Source organism: Haematobia irritans, chromosome 1 (genome assembly GCF_050003625.1).
Source record: "Haematobia irritans isolate KBUSLIRL chromosome 1, ASM5000362v1, whole genome shotgun sequence".
Lineage (NCBI taxonomy): Eukaryota > Metazoa > Arthropoda > Insecta > Diptera > Muscidae > Haematobia > Haematobia irritans.
In genome coordinates this window covers 199,044,250-199,054,845 of record NC_134397.1, presented here as the reverse complement: position 1 = coordinate 199,054,845, position 10,596 = coordinate 199,044,250, and the positions used below count along the sequence as shown (strand labels likewise).

At 30.5% G+C, this 10,596-nt stretch overlaps 1 protein-coding gene across 1 annotated transcript; it reads left to right on the top strand.

Annotated features, from left to right (window-relative positions):
- LOC142219391 (uncharacterized) lies at positions 1-4,930 on the top strand. The gene is made up of 2 exons (XM_075288388.1): positions 1-128; positions 4,203-4,930. Exons 1-2 carry the CDS (start codon positions 30-32, stop codon positions 4,749-4,751), a joined length of 648 nt encoding a protein of 215 aa, XP_075144503.1. The 5' UTR covers positions 1-29; the 3' UTR covers positions 4,752-4,930.
- Positions 4,931-10,596: the final 5,666 nt, after the last annotated feature.

Sequence of the window (10,596 nt, the reverse complement as noted above, 5' to 3'; positions counted from 1 at the left end):
CTTTAATCGAATACAATCTATAGAAAAAAATGTTGAAATCTATAAAAACAGTTTTTCCTTTGGTGGCCGCAGTTTTAATTGTGGGACAATTCCACAATGCTGAGAGCACTCCATTGCCAAAAGAAGCGGTAAGTTATAATATTTTTAACATAAACAAAAATCTCTTGTACAAAGAATTTTAAAACGAAGGACATTCAAAAATATTACCAATAAAAATCGGTGGCAGTTTGTTCGAGACAATTTAGTGCCAAAGATGTATTCTGGCAGTCAAGCTGGTGATTAATTTTTCATCATGGTCTACTTTTAAACTCGAAACACTTTGGCCAGCGAAGATGTAGCTTTTTCCCTCGTCTAAAAAATGAAGTCCCTCAAGCCGTGCAAAATAGGTTTCCGTGGTGGAGATGACTTCGTTATTGGACTTGTCAGCGTGTGACTTTTCAAAGGAATGCGATAGATGACTTTAATGACAATTTTATCAGGAAAAGCATTCTGGGATGTACATTTAAAATAATGTCTCGGGAAGAATTTCTAAATTTTTCTGGGTGTATCATATGGTTGAGCATAGTACATGGTGGGCCACCCTCTTCTGTCCAGTACCATAAATATTTTTTCCGTATCGTGTTGGGGACTTGTCATATGTTTCTTGTTTTGTTAGATTTGTACAAAATCTCTAGACTTAAATTCTCCTAACGATATTTTGAAGGTAATATTTATTTTTAGGCAACTTCGCAAAAGTGTATTTATGATTTATTGGTCGATATATATGTACGGTTGGCACAGTTGATAGAATTCTACGAAAAAAGGTAGTTTTTTAGAATTCTTGTATTTTTGGTAGAATTTTTGGCGTTTTGGTTGATTTCGCAAAATATTCCTCTCAAACTAAAATGTAGAAATAACATTATGGCAAAATTTTCTAAAGAAATAAAATTTTGACAAATTTTTCTATAGAAATAAAATTTTGACAACATTTTCTACAGAAATAAAATGTTGACAAAATTTTCTATAGAAATAAAATTTTGACAAAGTTTTCTATAGAAATAAAATTTTCACAACTTTTCCTATAACGATAAAATTTTGACAAAAATTTCTATAGAAATAAAATTTTGACAAAATTTTCTATAGAAATAAAATTTTGATCAAATATTCTATACAAATAAAATGTTGACAACATTTTCTATGGAAATAAAATTTTGACAAAATTGACTATAGAAATAAAATATTGACAAAATTTTCTATAAAATAAAATTTTGAAAAAATTTTCTATAGAAATAAAATTTTGACAAAAGTTTCCATAGAAATAAAATTTTGTCAAACTGCTCTATAGAAATAAAATTTTGACAATATCTTCTATAGAAATATAATTTTGACAAAATTCTCTATAGAAATAAAATCTTAACAAAATTTGCTATAGAAATAAAATTTTGACAAAATTTCCTATAAAAATAAAATTTTGATAAAATATTCTATACAAATAAAATGTTGACAACATTTTCTATGGAAATAAAATTTTGACAAAATTGACTATAGAAATAAAATTTTGACAACATTTTCTATAGAAATAAAATTTTGACGAACTTTTTTATAGAAATAAAAATTTGACAAAATTTTCTATAGAAATAAAATTTTGACAAAATTTTCTAAAGAAATAAAATTTTGACAAAAATTTTCTAAAGAAATAAAATTTTGACAAAATTTTCTAAAGAAATAAAATTTTGACAAAATTTTTATAGAAATAAAATGTTGACAACATTTTCTATAGAACTAAAATTTTGACAAAATTTTCTATAGAAATAAAATTTTGACAAAATTTTCTACAGAAATAAAATTTTTACAACTTTTCCCATAAAGATAAAATTTTGACAAACATTTCAATAGAAATAAAATTTTGACAAAATTTTCTATAGAAATAAAATTTTGACAAACTTTCCTATAGAAATAAAATTTTGACAAATTTGTCTATAGAAATAACATTTTGACAAAATTTTCTATACAAATAAAATTTTGACAACATTTTCTAGAGAAATATAATTTTGACAACATTTTCTGTAGAAAAAAAATTTTCTATAAAAATAAAATTTTGACAAAATTTTCTATAGAAATAAAATTTAGACAAAATTTCCTATAGAAATAAAATTTTAACAAAATGTTATTTCTATAGAAATAAAATTTTAACAAAAGTTTCCATAGAAATAAAATTTTGTCAAACTTCTCTATAGAAACAAAATTTTGACAAAATCTTCTTGACAAAATTCTCTATAGAAATAAAATTTTAACAAAATTCTCTATAGAAATAAAATCTTAACAAAATTTTCTATAGAAATAAAATATTGACAAAATTTTCTACAAAAATAGAATTTTCACAAAAATTTCTATCGAAATAACATTTTGACAAAATTTTCCAAAGAAATAAAATTTTGACAACATTTTCTGTAGAAATAACATTTTGACAAATTTTTCTATAGAAATAAAATTTTGACAAAATTTTCTAAAGAAATAAAATTTTCACAAAATTTTTTATAGAAATAAAATTTTGACAAAATTTTTAAAAGAAATAAAATTTTGACAAAATCTTCTATAGAAATAGAATTTTTACAAAATTTTTTATAGAAATAAAATTTTGACAACATTTGCTATAGGAATAAAATTTTGACAAAATTTTCTATAGAAATAAAATTTTGACAAAATTTTCTATAGAAATAAAATTTTGACAAAATTTTTTATAGAAATAAAATTTTGACAAAATTTTTAAAAGAAATAAAATTTTGACAACATTTTCTATAGAAATAAAATTTAGACAAAAAATTTTAACAAAATGTTATTTCTATAGAAATAAAATTTTAACAAAAGTTTCCATAGAAATAAAATTTTGTCAAACTTCTCTATAGAAACAAAATTTTGACAAAATCTTCTATAGAAATATAATTTTGGCAAAATTCTCTATAGAAATAAAATTTTAACAAAATTCTCTATAGAAATAAAATCTTAACAAAATTTTCTATAGAAATAAAATATTGACAAAATTTTCTACAGAAATAGAATTTTCACAAAATTTTCTATAGAAATAAAATTTTGACAAAATTTTTAAAGAAATAAAATTTTGACAACATTTTCTATAGAAATAAAATTTTAACAAAATTTGCTATAGAAATAAAATTTTGACAAAGTTTTCATAGAAATAAAATTTTGTCAAACTTCTCTATAGAAATAAAATTATGAAAAAATCTTCTATGGAAATTTGACAAATTTTTCTAAAGAAATAAAATTTTAACAAAATTTTCTATAGAAATAAAATTTTAACAAAATTTTCTATGGAAATAAAATTACGACAAAATGTTCTATGGAAATAAAATTTTGACAAAATTTTCTATGGAAATAAAATTTTGACAAAGTTTCTATGAAAATAAAATTTTGACAAAATTTTCTAAAGAAATAAATTTTTACAACATTTTCTATAGAAATAAAATTTTCACAAAATTTTCTATAGTAATAAAATGTTCACAAAATTTTCTACAGAAATAAAATTTGGATAATATTTTCTATAGAAATAAAATTTTGACAAAATTTTCTATAGAAATAAAATTTTGAAAAAAATCAAAATAAAATTTTGACAAAATTTTCTATAGAAATCAAATTTTGACTAAATAAAACAAAATAAAAAGAAATAATATTTTGACAAAATTGTCTATAGAAATATATAAAGTTTTATAAAATTTTCTTTTGAAATAAAAAAAAAAGTTTGAAGAATTTTACCACAAAAGTAGGATTTTAGAATTATTGTTGTTTTGGTAGAATTCTTGATGTTTTGGTAGATTTTGCAAAATATTCCTCTCCAACTAAGAGGTAGGTATAGAAATAAAATTTGGACAAAATTTTCTAGAGAAATAAAATTTTCTATAGAAATAAAATTTTAACAAAATTTGCTATAAAAATAAAATTTTGACAACAGTTTTCATAGAAATAAAATTTTGTCAAACTTCTCTATAGAAATAAAATTATGACAAAATCAAAATTTTGACATAATAAATGTGTTTACTAAACTATAATTAAATTGGCTTTAGTGTTATGTAGAGTTCACTTTGGTTTTAGTGCAATATATGCACTAACATATATCCTGTTTCACAGTGTGTCACATGGTATAAAAATCAAGTGCCGTAAAATCTTTACTGCACTTTCTCACTTTACTCCAATTTCGTTTTTTTCAGATCGAATCATTAAGTGTTAGTCGTCAAACAGATTTGCACATAGATGGCTCGGAAACAAAACCAGAAACTATTACCCATACCACCACCAAGGCTCCAATCACTAGCTCTCACAACACCAATATTAAGTCCACAACGGCTGCCAACAAAGAAACATCATCACTACCAATGATTTCCAAAAATCCTGAGCATACAAAAGTAACAGAGACTACAACAGATGTCCATATGGAAACATCATCACTACCAATGATTTCCAAACATACTGAGGATACAAAATTAACAAAGACTACTGTCGACACTACCGAAGAAGATGATAATGCAAAGCACTTAAGAAGAGGTACACTTTTGGAACGTTTACAAGAAAAATTAAATAGGAAAAGCACCAAGGAGAAGAACAAAAATAAGGGAGAAGAAGAAATGGCCCCAGTGAAGGGTACACTACTAAATCGTAATAAAAATAAAAATCAAGCTGCCGAAGGTGCTACAACACCATTAAAGACCAAACTCACAAAGGGAACGAAAAACCCCGTAGAAGAGGAACTAGAAGTGTAATGAACTAAATACTCAAAGGGTTGAAATGTTAAAGAATTGAGTTCCTTAAAAATATGTACATCTTTTTTTAATAATTGTCTATGCTATGGACTATGATGTGAGTTGATCCAATCTTGAGAGAAATATTTATTGTACAATTTTTCTATTAAAATGTGTTTAATAAAAAATGCTAAAGCATACTTTTAGGCCTTAATTATTGCTGCTTAGCACACTGGGGGTAAACTAAAAACGAATTTAAAAATTTTTTATATTAGTATTAAAATAAATTTATATTTTTCAATATTGATTTTCATTACCAAAAAAATGGGAGAAGAGTATATGGGAAAAGGGATGGCGTTATGTCAAATGTGGCATGATCGAAAATTTTTCGTATTTTTTGATGAAAAACTCATATGATTGAATGAAAACAATTTTGGTAAAAAATAACATAAACTCGTTTGTTTCAATTTATTTCCCCAAATTTCTTTTATTTTATTGTATCGAACCAAACGCATAAACACTAGCTAGCGTCCTCAATGGTATGAAATAGAGGTGTGCACGTGAGTAATATGTTACTCACGCTCAGGCACACTCACACTCACGACGGAAAAATCTTACTCACGCACGATATTGTTTGGTAGGACTCTGCACACTTACGAAAAGAAAATTTGTAATCACTCACGCACGAAATGTCGTGACTCACGAAAAATACCGCGACTCACGAAAAATGTCTTGACTCACGAATAATTGTGTGTCTAATTTACCTTAGGGACATGTTTGAAAACATGAGCATGATTAAAATCGAGAGCGTTATTAAACTCTTAAAATCCCAGGTGTCACTAAAATTGTAAATGAATTCATTTCGTAAGCGTTTTATGTCCGTGGGCTGGATTTTTTTCGTGAGCGTATTTTTTCGAAATTCGTTACTCACGCACATTCACGAAAACCAATATTTTCGTATCTCACGCTCAGGCACGACTTTTGGTTTGTTAATCACGTTCACGCACACTCACGCCGTTGCCACCAGACTCACGACTCACGCGACATATAATTTTTTGATTTTTATACCCACTTGATATCAAAATCTTTTTGAATTCACACTTTTACTACTATCAGCATTATTTATTGTTCAACATATTCCTTTCTGGTGCGATACGGATGGAAACAGTTTGTCCCAGACTGTTTCATGAGCAGTTGTCTATGGGGTAGTCCTACGAAGTTGATCCAGGACGTGTCCATTGGGATGAGAGCAAGTCGTGTCCTAAAGTGTAAATTTTCCCAGCCAATGACAAACCCATGTTAAAGTGACCGGTCCATTCCACACGCTTTGACCAGAACTGTGACTGGTCCATACACCCCAGGGACTAACCCTGTACCGGTCCTGGGGTTGATCCATTTCCCATAAGGTACATACAACACAGTTTTACTATGTAAATGAAGAGATTATGGTCAAACAATATTCCACTTAGAGCGCAAAGAAAAAATCTTGTTTTATTTGCTGGTAAAGACAATGTTGTTAGTCTAAAATGTCGGTCCTCAGAAAAGAAACATTTCCTTTTAGAAGTCGAATATCTACAATCAGTCAGCGAGTATTTTCACCTCAAAAGGATATCCATAACGGCATTCAATTTTCCTGTCAATGTTCTATAAATTGTAAATTATATTACAATGAATTTTTATTTATTATTGTTTTTTTATACCCACCACCATAGAATGGTGACGGGGGTATAATAAGTTTGTCATTCCGTTTGTAACGCATCGAAATATCGATTTCCGACTATATAAAGTATATATATTCTTGATCAGGGAGAAATTCTAAGACGATATAACGATGTCCGTCTGTCTGTCTGTCTGTCTGTCTGTTGTAATCACGCTACAGTCTTCAATAATGAAGCAATCGTCCTGAAATTTTGCACAAACTCGTCTTTTGTCTGCAGGCAGGTCAAGTTCGAAGATGGGCTGTATCGGTCCAGGTTTTGATATAGTGCCCATATAAACCGACCTCCCGATTTGGGGTCTTGGGCTTATAGAAACCGTAGTTTTTATCCAATTTGCCTGAAATTTGAAATCTGGAGGTATTTTGTGACCGTAAAGAGGTGTGCCAAAAATGGTGAGTATCGGTCCACGTTTTGGCATAGCCCCCATATAGACCGATCTCCCGATTTTACTTCTTGGGCTTATAGAAACCGCAGTTTTTATTCAATTTACCTGAAATTGGAAATCTAGAGGTATTGTAGGACCACAAATACGTGTGCCAAAAATTGTGAGTATCGGTCCATATTTTGGTATAGCCCCCATATAAACCGATCTCCCGATTTTACTTTTTGGGCTTATAGAAACCGCAGTTTTTATTCAATTTACCTGAAATTGGAAATCTAGAGGTATTGTAGGACCACAAATACGTGTGCCAAAAATTTTGAGCATCGGTCCATATTTTGGTATAGCCCCCATATAAACCGATCTCCCGATTTTACTTCTTTGGCTTATAGAAATCGCAGTTTTTATTCAATTTACCGGAAATTGGAAATCTAGAGGTATTGTAGGACCACAAATACGTGTGCCAAAAATTGTGAGTATCGGTCCATGTTTTGGTATGTTCCCCATATAAAACGACCTCCCGATTTGGGGTCTTGGGCTTCTAGAAACCTTATTTTTTATCCAATTTGTCTGAAATTGGAAATCTAGAGGTATTTTAGGACCATAAAGAAGTGTGCCGAAAATGGTGAGGATCGGTCCATATTTTGGTATAGCCCCCATATAGACCGATTTCCCGATTTTACTTCTTGGGCTTCTAGAATCCGAAGTTTTTATCCTATTTGCCTGAAATTGGAAATCTAGAGGTATTTTCGGCTCATAAAGAGGTGTGCCGAAAACGGTGAGTATCGGTCAATATTTTAGTATAGCCCCCATAAGAACGATCTCCCGATTTAACTCCTTGGGTTTCTAGAAACCGTAGTTTTTATCTGATTTGCCTGAAATTGTATATATTCTGGTATTTTAGGCTCACAAAAACGTGTATCGGATTAGGTTTTTATAGGTCCATTTGGTAATGCCTCCATATAGACCGACTTCACTTCTTGAGGGTGTAGAAGGCGCACTGATGATGAAAATTGCTTGAAACTCAATGTAAAATTTCCAGATTTTACTTCTACAGATTTAAGATTTCAAATCAAGACGTTATTTTATAATTTTCTTGCACACTTACAAGAGATGTTAATGATTCCTCTAAAACTCAAACAAAAATGGTTCTTATAAATCCAGAATCTGATATAGTCCTCATGGATGAAATCTTTAAATTTATCTTCGGGAAGTGTCCTCAAGTCCTCAAGCCCTCCTGAAAATTCAAAGGAAACCCTAATATTTGGTTCATGGTGGTGGGTATTTAAGATTCGGCCCGGCCGAACTTACTGCTGTATATACTTGTTTTTTAATAAAAAGAGTATTTAAAACTCATTTTCACTAGTTTTTATAAAATTCGGTTTTAACCGCTTAACCGGTATTGAGCAAACTAAAAAACCGGAAACCGAGTTTTAAAAAATTGGTATAAACTGAAAAAAAAAAACGGTTATTAAAAACGGTTATTTGGACACCCTAGTACCGCAGAAGATTATAGTCTGCAAACATTGAGTAAGATCGGTTAATAAATAAGGGTTTTATGGCCAAATTTTGGAAAATCGGGAAATCTTAATCTGACCTACATCTTAATCAGAATTATGCAAAAATTACTTTGTGTTAAATTTGAAGACAATCGGTTAGTAAATAAGCGCAATACGACCCAATTTGTCGAAATCGGTTGATACATATCTAAATCGGGCGACATCCAAATTTGATCCGATTTTTTATCCAAATTCAATAGCGTTTATTTTTGTGGCAAAAACCATACCCTACAAAAACACCGCTAAACCATATTTCATCAAAATTAGTTAATAATTCCAAACAGAATCCTGCGAACAACAAATACATGGAAAGACACACTGACACCAAAAGCTACGTTGACTCACTGGACGCACCATGAAAGAAAATGTAGGTTTATTTTAGAAAATTTTAATATAGTTTTCTAATTACAAGATTTTATGCTATATTCCCACTCTCTCGTTTTTCCAAAACATTTCACGGTTCACACCGAGTTGACATATTTTAGTTTGACGGTTACCATGGAAATTAGAATTTTTTATTTACTCTTTTTTTTTGGCTGATAAGTCCCCGGTCTGACAAATAGATGGCGTCGCTAGTTTAAATTCATATTATTTTTATATAGTACCAACCTTCAAATGATTCGTAACTTCTGAAAGTCAATTAGTTTGTGAGATAGAGCATCTTTTGTGAAGCAACTTTTGTTATTGTGAAAAAAATGGAAAAAAAGGAATTTCGTGTTTTGATAAAATACTGTTTTCTGAAGGGAAAATACGGTGGAAGCAAAAACTTGGATTGATAATGAGTTTCCGGACTCTGCCCCAGGGAAATCAATAATAATTGATTGGTATGCAAAATTCAAGCGTGGTGAAATGAGCACGGAGAACGGTGAACGCAGTGGACGCCCGAAAGAGGTGGTTACCGACGAAAACATCAAAAAAAATCCACCAAATTATGTTGAATGACCACCGTGGTGCAATGGTTAGCATGCCCGCCTTGCATACACAAGGTCGTGGGTTCGATTCCTGCTACGACCGAACACCAAAAAGTTTTTCAGCGGTGGATTATCCCACCTCAGTAATGCTGGTGACATTTCTGAGGGTTTCAAAGCTTCTCTAAGTGGTTTCACTGGAATGTGGAACGACGTTCGGACTCGGCTATAGAAAGGAGGTCCCTTGTCATAGAGATTAACATGGAATCGGGCAGCACTCAGTGATAAGAGAGAAGTTCACCACTGTGGTATCACAATGGACTGAATAGTCTAAGTGAGCTTGATACATCGGGCTGCCACATAACCTAACCTAACCTAACCTATGTTGAATGACCGTAAAATGAAGTTGATCGAGATAGCAGAGGCCTTAAAGATATCAAAGGAACGTGTTGGTCATATCATTCATCAATATTTGGATACGCGTAAGCTCTGTGCAAAATGGGTGCTGCGCGAGCCCAAATTTGACCAAAAACAACAACGTGTTGATGATTCTGAGCGGTGTTTGCAGCTGCTAACTCGCAATACACCCCAGTTTTTCCGTCGATATGTGACAATGGATGAAACATGACTCCATCACTACACTCCTGAGTCGTCTGAGTGGGCAGCGACCGGTGAACCGTCTCCGAAGCGTGGAAAGACTCAAAAGTCCGCTGGCAAAGTAATGGCCTCTGTTTTTTGGGATGCGCATGGAATAATTGTTATCGATTATCTTGAGAAGGGAAAAACTATCAACAGTGACTATTATATGGAGTTATTGAAGCGTTTGAAGGTCGAAATCACGGCAAAACAGCCCCATATGAAGAAGAAACAAGTATATACGGCCGTAAGTTCGGCCAGGCCGAAGCTTATGTACCCTCCACCATGGATTGCGTAGAAACTTCTACTGAAGACTGTCATCCACAATCGAGTTACTTGGGTTCCGTTAACACTTGCCGATGGCAAGGTATCTTAAATCTTCCTAACACCGTAATATATACCACCTAGTCCATACGTGGTATATATTAAACTAAAAAAGCCGATTAAATACGTATATAATTAAGTATAAAGTTTCTATAGAAATAAAATTTTTACAAAATAAAATTTTGACAACATTTTCTATAGAAGTAAAGTTTGGAAAAAATTTTCTATAGAATTAAAATATGGAAAAAATTTTCTATAGAAATAAAATTTTGACAAAATTTTCTATAGAAATAAAATTTTGACAAAATTTTCTATAGAAATAACATTTTTACAATGTTTTCT

Coding starts and splice junctions, on each gene's coding strand:
- LOC142219391 (XM_075288388.1), top strand. CDS start 30: ATGTTGAAATCTATAAAAACAGTTTTTCCTTTGGTGGCCGCAGTTTTA. Junction 129..4,202: donor CTCCATTGCCAAAAGAAGCG/GTAAGTTATAAT, acceptor CGTTTTTTTCAG/ATCGAATCATTAAGTGTTAG.